At 35.3% G+C, this 13,172-nt stretch overlaps 1 protein-coding gene across 1 annotated transcript in view; it reads right to left on the bottom strand.

Annotated features, from left to right (window-relative positions):
• MAP3K2 (mitogen-activated protein kinase kinase kinase 2) overlaps nucleotides 1-13,172 on the bottom strand; it is an 85,246-nt gene that overhangs the window by 13,549 nt on the left and 58,525 nt on the right. The window contains exons 4-11 of the mRNA XM_044913246.1: nucleotides 12,676-12,716; nucleotides 11,857-11,956; nucleotides 8,448-8,561; nucleotides 7,977-8,064; nucleotides 2,947-3,077; nucleotides 2,059-2,138; nucleotides 402-469; nucleotides 134-226 (exon numbers count right to left, since the gene is read on the bottom strand). Coding sequence (XP_044769181.1) covers nucleotides 134-226; nucleotides 402-469; nucleotides 2,059-2,138; nucleotides 2,947-3,077; nucleotides 7,977-8,064; nucleotides 8,448-8,561; nucleotides 11,857-11,956; nucleotides 12,676-12,716 — 715 coding nt within the window. The remainder of the gene's footprint in view (nucleotides 1-133; nucleotides 227-401; nucleotides 470-2,058; nucleotides 2,139-2,946; nucleotides 3,078-7,976; nucleotides 8,065-8,447; nucleotides 8,562-11,856; nucleotides 11,957-12,675; nucleotides 12,717-13,172) is intronic.

The following is a 13,172-nucleotide window of genomic DNA, read 5'->3' as shown; positions in this document are numbered from 1 at the left end:
CTGTTTTCAGCAGAAAACTAAATGATTTAGGAACAAATTTATTTCTAATGGTTTATGATATTTTGTAAAATTTTTATTTTATTTTTGAGATCTTTAACAAGCTGTTCTTGTGGTCTAACTGCCAGAAACTTACCATCATTATAGTCTTGATGGTGATATGAAACATGATACCTTCTTGGGTATGTTCCTCCTTTTCCAAATTTCTCAAAGATAGGGTTATCATAGTCTATTGAGAAATAAGAAAGTCATAGGTTATAAAAAAGTAAAATATCCCTAATTTTAAATAAAAAACACATTTACACATTTTTATTCATTTTTTAAAAAAATTCCCCTCTCCCTCACAGCCAAAGCATTGTTTAATGACATAAATATTTAAACATTTAGAATATGGATAGTCTAACCTGAAAATTCCTGATGATTATCTGGGTAGCTCTGAGCCCTAGGCATTCGTGATTTTGGATAGCTCTCTCTAAAAATAAAAAATGTCATGTTAAATGAACAGAAAGTATGTGAATAAGACATTTAAAATATAAGTATCTGTATATATGTGTAGAAATTATACATATATATACATATACATAAGAATAAAGGAGCTCAGTCTGAAATGTTAACTGAAAAAAAGAGACTTCTTTTTTAACACTAATTTGGTGCATGGAGGCAAAAGCCTGGCTTTTAAAATCAACCCATAGGGTATAGCAGTAAAAATGGTAAGTTTTGGAATTATGGATGTTGGCAAACACCTGTGCTTCAAACCTAGCTCTACCACTTAACTAGCAGTTGCAACCTTGGCCTATCACCTTTCTGAGACTTTCCATATCTATAAAAACAAGATAATAATTTCCAACTCATCAAGTGGGTATGTATACATAGTGCTCAGGACAGTGTCTTTTAAATATTAAGTGCTCAATATACAGCTTTCACATTACTATTTTCCTGAATTTCTTAAATGTTTCAAATATCTATCTTGAGGTAGACATGGGCACAAAGGTTTCATGTGTACAGGTAAAAGAAAATTAAATGTGTACTCCCATAAAGTATTAGTTATATTTTCAGAATTTGCTCCAAAAAGAAATCCCAGAGGAGATCAAATAGGTAAAGATTTTATGGACTCTGTGTGCTATATGTAAACACTCTTATTGAGACCCGGAGAGGAGCACCTATAACAAAAAATTCACAGTTGCAACTTCACCCAGGTTATATTCCTGAACAGCTATTTCACAAAACAAAAGTACTTAAATTTTAAATGACACTCAACATATTGGGCCACAATTACCAAGAAAGTAAGCTATCTATAATTTAGTGCCAAAATGAACATAATCCTGAACAGGTGAAACAATTCAAGAAACCTCCAAAACTAAATGTATTTTTTTAAAAGATTTATTTATTTATTTGAGAGAGCGCGTGCACACATGCACGCATGTGGGGGGGGGGACGGGGAGGGAGAGAGAGTCCCAAGCAGACTCCACGCTGAGCACAGAGCCCTACATGGGGCTCGATCTCACGACCCTGAGATCATGACCTGAGCTGAAATCAAGAGTTGGAAGCTCAACCAACTGTGCCACCCAGGCACCCCACAAACAGAGTTTTAAAAGTAAACATACATAGGGCGCCTGGGTGGCTCAGTTGGTTGGGCGACTGCCTTCGGCTCAGGTCATGATCCTGGAGTCCCGGGATCGAGTCCCGCATCGGGCTCCCTGCTCTGCAGGGAGTCTGCTTCTCCCTCTGACCCTCCTCCCTCTCATGCTCTCTGTCTCTCATTCTCTCTGTCTCAAATAAATAAATAAAATCTTTAAAAAAAAAAAAAAGTAAACATACATAAATTCTAAGTTTGCATTTAGCTTCAAACACACAATTTTAGGAAGCAAAATACTCATTATAATCAGATATCATTTTATCTGATAGAGATACTGAGCCCCAGGAGGTTAAGGGATTTGTCCAAACTGTGAAAAAATTCATTTGCCCTAAGTATAGGCAAGTACCAATTACATTCCTCTGACATGCTATATATACACATATTTACCCACATATATTAAAAAAAAAAAGTACAATCAATATTACCCATCCAAAGGACTATCAAGTGATGGACAACTTCCTGAGCCAGAATTTTCAGGGCTGCTCAAAGACAATGGGTCCAGCATCTAGAAAAATAAAGAGTTCCTCCATGATTCAATATGATATAACCAGAAGTTACTGGTTTCTTTTAAAAAGCTTTACTGAGATATAATTCATATAACATAAAATTCACCCATTTAAAGTGTACAATTTAGTGGTTTTTAGTATATTGAGAGTTGTGCAACCCTCCTCAGTATCTGAGAACACTTTCAGTACCCAAAAGACCCCATATCCAATAGCAGTCACCTCCCCCCCAGAGTTACTAATTTTTTAATGTTTTAAATGTAGTGATCCCTTATAGGTAGGTAACTTCAAAATTTCCTAAGAGAAAAATATTTTCTCTATAGACTGCTGGCTAAACAATTAAAAGCTAAAAGATTTCACATAACTTTGCTCACTCAACACTGAACAATAGCCCCACTCAAACTGAGAATAATGACACCATGACTACTACATTATTAAAACATTTAAAAATGTTTTACAAAGTTGACAAACCTAAGCTTCACAAAGTTAAATATCTGTAGTTTTACTGTATCTTTCAAATGTCAAAAATCTGAATGTTAACCCCACGATTACAAACAAATGCATTCATTTATTTATAGATGAGCAAAGTAAGAAAACCAGCCTTATTCCAGCTTTGTTTATACATGAATGCACACAGGCACATGTAAGTTAGTTGGCATTTTCCTGTGTGTTTTACTATTATGTTCATGTAAGAGGGAAGATATGGGATGGGAGAAGAAGTCACACACACAAAGGAAACCAGCCAAACCACACAAATCCTGACAACAACCCTTTAAACAAAATGAAAAATGACATCCAACATTTGCTTACTTGGTCCATGCTCTCTGGAATGAACTCTCCTTCACTGTTGATACTGGTGAATGACCCATTCCGGGCAACCTGGTGTAATTCATCTGGAATGTATCCTGGGGGAGGGGAGCTTCTATCTCTACTAGTGGGACCTCAAAGGAAAAAAATTATACGATTTTACAAATTTCAACAGGGAACTAATTTTTGTTTCAATTAAATATGCACAGAGGATTTCTGGACTGCAGTACCAATAATTTTAGCTACTGAAATTCAGTTTTATTAAAACTTCTCCAAACATTCATTTCTATAAATCTTCAAATGTATTTATACATTTTTCAACTCCCATCCCACTATAATTATTAACCTCACTGTAATATTCATTTATACTTATTAGGTGGTATGTTCCTCTAACTGCTGACAACTGCATTATGGGGCTGATATTATAATAAAGATTTTTAGATGCCACTGCTTCTGAAGTTCCAAGGGTCATTTGCACCTAGATATATGTTACCCTTTAACAGAACTGATGGAAGGCATCATAATGTAGTGGAAAAAATGTGGGCTTTAGACCTCAGACTGTTTAAATCTCAGTTCTAGCTATTTACCAACTGTATGTCTTTAGTAAAGTTACCCAATCCCCAGAAACCTATTTCCTCATCTGTCAACATAAGACTAAATCCCTCCTCTCTTAGAGAACAAACTGGTAGTTGCCAGAGGGAAGGTGGGTATGGGCATAGGTCAAACAGGTGAGGGGAATTAAGAGTACACTTATCTTTTTTTTTTTTTTAAAGATTTTATTTATTTATTTGACAGAGAGAGGCAGTGAGAGAGGGAACACAAGCAGGGGGAGTGGGAGAGGGAGAAGCAGGCTTCCCGCGGAGCAGGGAGCCCGATGCGGGGCTCGATCCCAGGACCCTGAGATCATGACCTGAGCCGAAGGCGGATGCTTAACGACTGAGCCACCCAGGCGCCCCAAGAGTACACTTATCTTGATGAGCATTGAGAAATGTACAGAATTGTTGAATCACTAAATTGTACGCCTGAAACTAACATAACACTGTATGTTAATTATACTTGAATTTAAAAAATAGATTAAAAAATATATAAAGCCAACACCTAGGGTAAACAAACAAAAAAAGACTAAATCCCTCCTTTGCAAGGGTATTGTGGTGGTAAAATTACTCATACTGAACATATGCTATGCACATTTGGCTCCGTGATGCTCTTTCCATTCCCTTTCCTTAATCTTTAGAAACCTAAAGGGGCGCCTGAGTGGCTCACACGTTAAGCTTCTGCCATCAGCTCAGGTCATGAGCACTGTGAGCCCTGTGTCTGGCTCCCCGCTCAGCGGAAAGCCTGCTTCTCCCTCTCACACTCTCCCTGCTTGTGTTCCCTCTCTCACTGTCTCTCTCTCTGTCAAGTAAATAAATAAAATCTTTAGAAACCTAAAGTGATATACGCAACTAATGAATCGTTGAACACTACATCAAAAACTAATGATGTACTGTATGTTAGCTAACTGCAAAAAAAATAAATAAATTTTTAAAAAACCATAGAAACCTAAAGTGAGATTACTTCTTAAATCACTTAGGCCATAGTAGTGTTTTCAAACTGGAATCCTGAATCCTATTCTTGGGTACTTTAAAATTAGGTTTTATGACAAGCCATATTCCTGGCATTTAAATTTCTTCACAGTTCAGAAAATGAGAAAATCTAATATAGTTCATCTAATAAATCACATCATTTCTTATGAGACAATAATCCACCTTATTTTTACCTGGTTTATAGAAATAACACTATGTTTAGTAACACAACTCTCCCCTTTTCTCTGAATATTTTGAAATTAAACTATTAAAAAAAAAGACACGAGGAAGTTATGTAAGCATTTAAGTTTTGGTCAGATTTAAAGCAAAAAGGCTTTGCCTTATAAAAAGGGGTCGCTGTAAGATATGCCGCATTTGTCAGTGAGGAGATAGGGAGAAAGAGAACAAAATGATTACCAAGAGATGTGCAAAGAAAAGATAACTCTCTACTTGGTTCTGAAATAATTAGGAACTCAACTCTGAGCCAGGGGTTTACTTAAGCTTTGTAACAGCTATGATCACACTGTTGCTAGTATTTTTACTCCTTCCATATACTCTTGTTTATAAAAAAAGATCAATATACTCATTACTAAAAGGAGATAGGGAAGAAAAACTGCTAGATGAAGTTTCTTCATCTCCTTACTTGATAACCCATTTTTCTTCTCATTTATTTATTTTATTTTTACTGAAGTCTAGTTGACACACAATGTTAAAACAGTTTCAGGTATACAACATAGTGATCTGACAATTCTAATGCTCACCACTGTAAGTGTAGTTAGCATCTATCGCCATGTTATTACAGTATTATTGACTATATTATTCCCTACACTATGCTTTCATTCTCCGTGACTTACTTATTTTATATGTTATTACAGTATTATTGACTATATTCCCTACACTATGCTTTCATTCTCCATGACTTACTTATTTTATAACTGGAAGTTTGTGCCTCTTAATCCCCTTCACCTATTTTGCCCAACTCCCCAATCCCCTGACAACCACTAGTTTGTTCTCTGTATCTAATAGTCTGGTTATTTGCTTGTTTATTCATTTGTTTTTTAGATTCAACATATAAGTGAAATCATGTGGTATCTGTCTTTCTCTGACTTATTTCACTTAGCATAATACCCTCTAGGTCCATCTGTGTTACTGCAAATGGCATGATCTCATTCTTTTTTATGGCTCAGTAATATAGCATTGTGTGTGTATATATATTTATATATATATACATATATATATATATGTTTTCATATATATCTTCGCATTTCATTTTCTTTACCAAGAGACACAAGAAAAGATGTTCAATATCACCATCATCAGGGAAATGTAAATCAAACCACAATGAGATATCACCTCACACCAATCAGAATGGCTAAAATCAACAGCACAAGAAACAACAGCTAGAGAAAAAGGTTGTGGAAGAAACCTTCATGAACTATTGGTGGCAATATAAATTGGTGTATCCACTGTGGGAAAACGTATGGAAGTTCCTCAAAAAATGAGAAATTAAACTACCATATGACCATGCAATTCCACTACTGGATATGTATACCCAAAGATAACCCATTTTTCTTAACTTTTGTTGGTAATGGGTATCCCAATGCACTCTTGGTTAAGACCTCCACACCAGCATACACTCCATCCCAAAGGTAGTTTTTCCTATAGCTATCTTTTATGAAAATAATTGAAGAGAGTAACTGTCAATAAATAAGGAAAAAAGATGATGGTCGTATCTATCAAAGCCATTCCAAGTGTAAACAGGTGCCAATAAAAGGTCAATAATTTTCTACATTACAATTTCCAGTTTCTTCTTATGCTAGCACTGAACTCAAATAAGAATATTTATTAGTAGGACAAGAGGTATTCAGTACAGTTTTAATTCAAAATGAACTTAAAATGTCAATTTAACTAGTGCATTCAGCTTATTCTAATGCAACTAGAGTGAATTGGCAGTTTTTTACTTTAAAATGATAAATACTATAATGTGATAAGGGAATGAAGAAAGAAATGTATGCTTAATAGCAGTCATGTTTTCTAGTTTGAAAAGCAAAATGTTCTTTAAAAGTGTTCTCTTAATTTATTGCCACAAGAATCTCATGATTTAAAGATGAGAACAAAGTTACTGGTCTCAAGTTAATTAGAGAGCTGGAATTTGAATTTAGGTATCCCTAATGTTCTTTCACCAAAATTCTAAACTATAACAAAATATATCTGAATGAAGGTAAGCAATTTCTATTTTACTTGTATATCATATCTCTGCTGCTCACATTTCCAGCATTTCTGGAACCAAAAGTAGGACTTATGTAAGACAGATACTTAGAAGGAAGTAAGTCATAAAATAGCTTCTTCTGGGGGACCAAAACAGAAGATGAATAACAGATTTTGGGGGAGTCCCACACACCAATTTAATCTTTTGTTATTAACAATCCTCTTTTCTTACCTTTTTTTTTTTTTTTAAGATTTTATTTATTTATTTGAGAGAGAGCACAAGGTGGGGGAGGATCAGAGGGAGAAGCAGACTCCCCGCTGAGCAGGGAGCCCCATGCAAGACTTGATCCTGGGACTCCAGGATCATGACCTGAGCCGAAGGCAGTCGCTTAACCAACTGAGCCACCCAGGCATCCTGTTACCGGTCCTGGATTCCTAACCACATCTCTTATTCTGCCCCCTCTTCTGCTTTCTCCCTCTCCAGTCATCTGTTTCACCTCCTCTTCTACTTTTCCCTTTCAAATCCATCCCTCACACGTTTTCATGCTGTCTTTAATGATCACATTCAATGCCCTTTCTGTTAAAAAACATTTATACCAGTGGTTTTTGAGCAATGTAATATTTTTATCATATAAAAATAGAGATTATCAATGTTTTACACTAACTGTGGTATGAAGTTAGAGCCAAAGAACTGGGGAGTTTAGAGCACCTCTGCCTTGCCCACACCTCTCTACTAGACCTCCTTCAAAACTGACAATACACAGGATCCACTGTTTCTCTGTATACTACAAGTTTAATTTTAACAATCTATTATTAATGGCAAATACTGAATACTAATAAAGCAATAATCTGGAAACTCTTAGCAATTCATTTTGATAGTACTGCAATGACTAAAACTTTGAGAAAGGCTTATGAACTTAGTCCATCTATTAATTTTAGTATATTAGAATTACTTATTTTAATTTCTTCCCTCCGATTTGTACAATTAAGACCTCTTTGAGGTTCTACTTAAATTTGTTAAATATTAAAATACCCTAGATACATAAAGAAAACAAATATTTAAGTTGGAGATTGCTAATCTTTTAACACTTGACATAACTTTTCAAGGAACATCAGAAACTAGAACATAGTTGAGAAAAATTACAGAGTACAGAGGTAGGCTACTATTTATCATGGCTATGTTTAGGTGTTACCCTACATTAAAGGATGGAGAAGAAACAGAAATTGCCCATTTTATGGTTCAGACACTAGCATTCTTACCTATTATAGAAAGCCGCTTTTTCCTCTCTGCTCCAAATACTGTGTTATCTAAATCTTCTAGTGATGGCAATGGTTCTAAATTAGTAGCCTATAAAGGAAAAAAGATGATTAATGCTATTCTTCCCCTTTGGGGCTTCAAACAGAATCCTTTCCCCTATCAAATACAACCTAGATATTCTATATCATTTGTAGGTCTTATCAAATCTACTCTTTGAAATTATAATTCCAGCATAATTCTTCCCAAGTTCTCAGTATTTCTATTAGTTTCATATGTACAGTATATTATACTCATTTATAATTTTGGCTAGTTTTGAAGAGCAAGGATATTAAGCTATAGCAATTCAATATATAAGTTTACATTTCATTACCCTGAAAAAGTATCAATGATTACAGAACGTAACTATGTTTCATATACTGACTTTCACTGGCATAAATCCTATAATCCTTATTGAAAGAAGTTTCAATTCATACCTGTGTACTTCCGTTTATTACAAGTAATATCTTGAGGCTCTTCATATGAATACTACGATCCAGCAGTTCCACAGCTTTGTCCAAGTCATCTTGGGTAGTTAATGGAATTACCAACTAAACAAAACGGAACATAATGAATCATGCCAACCATCCCACCAGGTCAAGTCCTTTCAGGAGCATCTCTGTTACTATGGAATTACAAATTTCAAAATACCCTGGCTCTCTGATTTGTTAGTATAATGAAATTCTGAATAAATAAATGTATTTAGATCATTTCACTCTTCCCATCCTACCACTAAAATCACAGACTGAATAAGGACAATTTTTTTTTTGCTTTATTAATTAAATTCTTCTAGAAAACACATTTAAAAATTAATTTCCTAGGATATTCCCATAAAGTTCCAAAACATAAAGTATAATATCTTCATTCCCAAAACAGCATTAAAGAACACACACAAAAACTATATAAAATAAAGGTACTATCTTTCATCTGCATTGATGAAACTCACGTTTTTCTCTATAGTAACTACGTATTTGCATTCTCAACTAGAGTGCTTATCAACATCTCAAATACAATAAACATCTATAGCAGTTGCCATGGAGGGGGCCACTAGCAATGTACCTGCACTCTACAATCCACTTGGGGCTCTCATCTCTGACCCTGGTGACTTGACTGAACTCTAAACAAATAAGCTAAATGGGTCAGCCACCCAAAGTAAACCCTAAATGTGGATATGTGCTTTCACTAGTTCTCTCATGGGTCAGATGTGATAAAGGACAAAAGCAGGGGTGCCTGGGTGGCTCAGTGGATTAAGCAGCTGACTCCTGATTTCAGCTCAGGTAATGATCTCAGGGTCCTGGGATCGAGTCCCGTGTTGGGTTCCACACTCAGCAGGCAGTCTGCTTGAGGATTCTCTTTCCCTCTCCCCCTCTTGGCCATCGCCACCCCCTGGTTCACATGCATGTATACTCACTCTCTAAAATAAATAAATCTTTAAAATAAATAAAGGACAAGAACACCTAAGAAGTCTATGAGAAAGTCAAGAAAATTAAATTTTTTTTTTAAAGATTTTATTTATTTGAGAGAGAGAATGAGAGAGAGAGAGCTCATGAGAGGGGGGAGGGTCAGAGGGAGAAGCAGACTCCCTGCTGAGCAGGGAGCCCGATGCGGGACTCGATCCTGGGACTCCAGGATCATGACCTGAGCCGAAGGCAGTCGCTTAACCAACTGAGCCACCCAGGCGCCCGAAAATTAAATTTTTTTTAAATGTAAACTTAGTAGCTAAAGACAACTGTCAATAATCTTCCTCAATTCTAGGAGCTAAACAGATAAAATATTAACAAATTATGTCAAACTAATTTCATTTTTCTTTATAGACCTACAAGACTGGTAGATCAAGACAATACTGTAGTCTTAAAATATCTTGACACTTTAGAGTTTTCCATAATATAATTTTAGACCAAACAAAAACAAAGATATAACCTGATTTCCCTAAAATCATACCATGAAATAAAGAATCAAATTCAAGCCTATTTATATAGGAAAAGATTCTAGGAAACACTGGTAGGGGATTGGGGAAGTCAGGGAAGGAGGCCCATAAAGGGTGTGTTATCCAGCAAGTTACCACTGTGGTTAAGAGGAACCCATCCATCCCCACCTCCCACCCCATCCTTGAGTCTCATTCTCCCATCACCCCCTGGCACCCCCACATGTACTTTAGTGTAGACACTACAGCTGTACCTCTGAAAAGCCCTCAGAGTCTTAGGGGCTGGCAGCTGGAAATAAGGCCAGCACAACAGAAATAATAAGTGCCAACACAGGGCCAGGCAACAAGAGGTGTTCATGGCTAATTAAAAACGCAAAAAGTATTTGAAAAATAAAATCTTAAGGTATTACTATAGTATGATACTCATCACTTTATTCAGGGATATTATTTGTTTGTATACAGATTTTTACTTTATCAAAATATTTTCTGCTTTCATCTATAAGTGGTTTCTTTAGACAAACTAATTAGCATATTTTTGCTTTAAATAATAATTCATTTGAAAATCTCATATTTGAAAATATTTTATTTGCACAATTCTTTAACATTTGCAAAGAACTTTCACATGTTTTCAAAAGTTAATTTTTACTAAGCTCTCTACAGTTACTCCATTCCCATTGGCATTTTTTCTATTCTTAAAACACATTAGTCTTTTCCATCTTAGGATTTCTGTAGGTACTTTTCTCAGCTGCTCTCAGCCCTCTCTCTTGAGGGGTATGTTCTTCCCTTCAAACTATTTGCAAGTTTGGCTTTTCAACCTCAAGTCTCAGTAATTAAATATTACCACCTGAGTTCTTAGTACTATCTAAACAGAACACCTACTGCCTTGCCTTTATTCTTTTTCACAGTATTTTATGCATGTCCTTCAAAGAACCTCATATATTTGAACAACTCATTGTTTAATTGCCTGCTTTTACCACAAGTCTATAAACTCCATGTGGGCTGCAATTCATAAATCACAGCATTATGCCTGCCAAATTCAGCAAGTATTTTCTGAGGAAAACAACAAATTAACCAATCAACCAAACTGTCCCTGAAAATTTTAAGATTCAAGATCTTGAGATCTCATAGGATCTGAAAGAAACCTCAGAGATGATCTAATCCAATCTGAGTTTTACAGAAAGTTCAAAAGGGGATTTTCCAGAACACAGAGCTCCTCACTGCCAGAGCAAGCCCTGGGATCACATGTACTGACTCACAAACATAAACATAATGATTTAATCATGTCCTAACCAACACGAAAATAATCCTTTTAAACTTTTAACTAAACTACCTGACTACTAAAGCTCTATTGTCTCTATAGCCAAGTGCAGAGTATGAGAAAAAAATATAGTTCATCAAAAAGTACACAGAGTGATAATAAAACATAAATAAGCAGCAAACTTTTTTTAAAAAAGATTTTATTTATTTATTGAGAGAGAGTGTATGCACGTGCAAACTGGGGGAGGAGCAGAGGGAGAGGGAGAGAGAGAATCTCTAGCCAACTCCCCACTGAACAGGGAGCCTGACTTGGAGCTTGATCTCACAACCCTGAGATCATAACCTGAGCCAAAATCAAGAGTCAGACACTTAACTGACTGAGCCACCCAGATGCCCCAGCAGCAAACTTCTAAGTAATACATATATTTCCTCCTTCAATATATTCTCATTCAATTATTTGCACAGTAGCATCTTTAAATACCTTCCACAATGGAAAAAAAAATCCATTTCAGTTAGTTAAAATTTACAAATTTACTTGGAGTATTTTATTTCTCTAACATACCATAACCTTATCAATCCCTAAATAAACATTCCTAAAAGTCTCTTAAATGAACATACTACTTTCCAAAATAAGAGCTACTGAAAGTTAAACTGTGCAAGTTTACCTCATTATTGGTATAATGGAGATCCATAGACTGTCCAAAGGCAATTTTAGCTTTAGATCTCAGGTCTTCCAGTTTAACTGGTCTGGGGAACTGAAGAATTCTATACAGACAGAATTTTAAGATAATTAGTTTTCTTAAATATATTAAGTAACATATTTACAACAGTTATCTCTTCAGTAGAGAAAGACAAAATTAAGTCTGGAATTGTTTCATGAATATTAAAAAGCAACTGTAAAATGTTCATTGAAGAAAGTGATTAAAATTAAACTTAACTATTTGACATCTATTATTCCATCTATAATGGAATGCAATGAAACTGTTAAAAAGAATAAAGTTGTTCCTTGGGGATTTAAATTTTGATTTCTGTACCCTTATCAATTCAACATTTCTGAACACCTATATATCATTTAAGTCTATCCCCAAAATAATAATTTTTTAAAAGTTAAAAATTTTAAATTCTAATATTTTCTTCCTCTGTCTACATAATATCTGAAGGGATGATACAATTACAATAGGAGAAATATATTTAATTTCCCCTGAGTAAAAATAAAAGGAAATGGTAATGTTTAAAGGCTGCATTATGCAATGACCTTTTTTATTTCCTAAAATAAAAACATTAATTGTTTCTTATGTTTAGCCTAAATTTTGACAGATTCTATTTTAAGTCTAAGTACATGTTACACATTACCAAGCACTATTCCATTCTCAATTTGTAAGCCATGAACCTCCACTAAAGTCCAGAAAAAAAACCTCTAATGGCTTTAATTATGACTCATTTGATTAAATCAATAAACTGACATGTAATGTTTCTTTCCTTACCTTTTTTCCCCTCTATGTTCAAATTTGACTCGAACATCATTCTGTAATGAAAGAATAAATCATTTCAGAGATCAGATAAAATTTCTAGAATTTCTAGGTCATTTTTTTTCTTAGTCACTCGTTTTTTTGTTTGTTTTTTTCCACTTGGTCACTCATTTAAAATAGAGCAGGAGGGGCCCCTGGGTGGCTCAGTTGGTTAAGCAACTGCCTTCGGCTCAGGTCATGATCCTGGAGTCCCGGGATCGAGTCCCGCATCGGGCTCCCTGCTCAGTGGGGAGTCTGCTTCTCCCTCTGACCCTCCCCCCTCTCATGCTCTCTCTATCTCATTCTCTCTCTCAAATAAATAAATAAATAAAATAAAAAAATAAAAATAAAAATAAAATAGAGCAGGAGGAAAGGAGGTTTCATTTTTAGTGTGAACTCCAATCAACTGATAGTGTCCACCAAAGAGCTGACTTGAGAACTGTGTTGCTGAATCTGGGCTGAAAGCAAAGAGC

Source organism: Neomonachus schauinslandi, chromosome 3 (assembly GCF_002201575.2).
Source record: "Neomonachus schauinslandi chromosome 3, ASM220157v2, whole genome shotgun sequence".
Classification (NCBI taxonomy): domain Eukaryota; kingdom Metazoa; phylum Chordata; class Mammalia; order Carnivora; family Phocidae; genus Neomonachus; species Neomonachus schauinslandi.
This window is presented reverse-complemented; position numbering and strand designations above follow the sequence as displayed.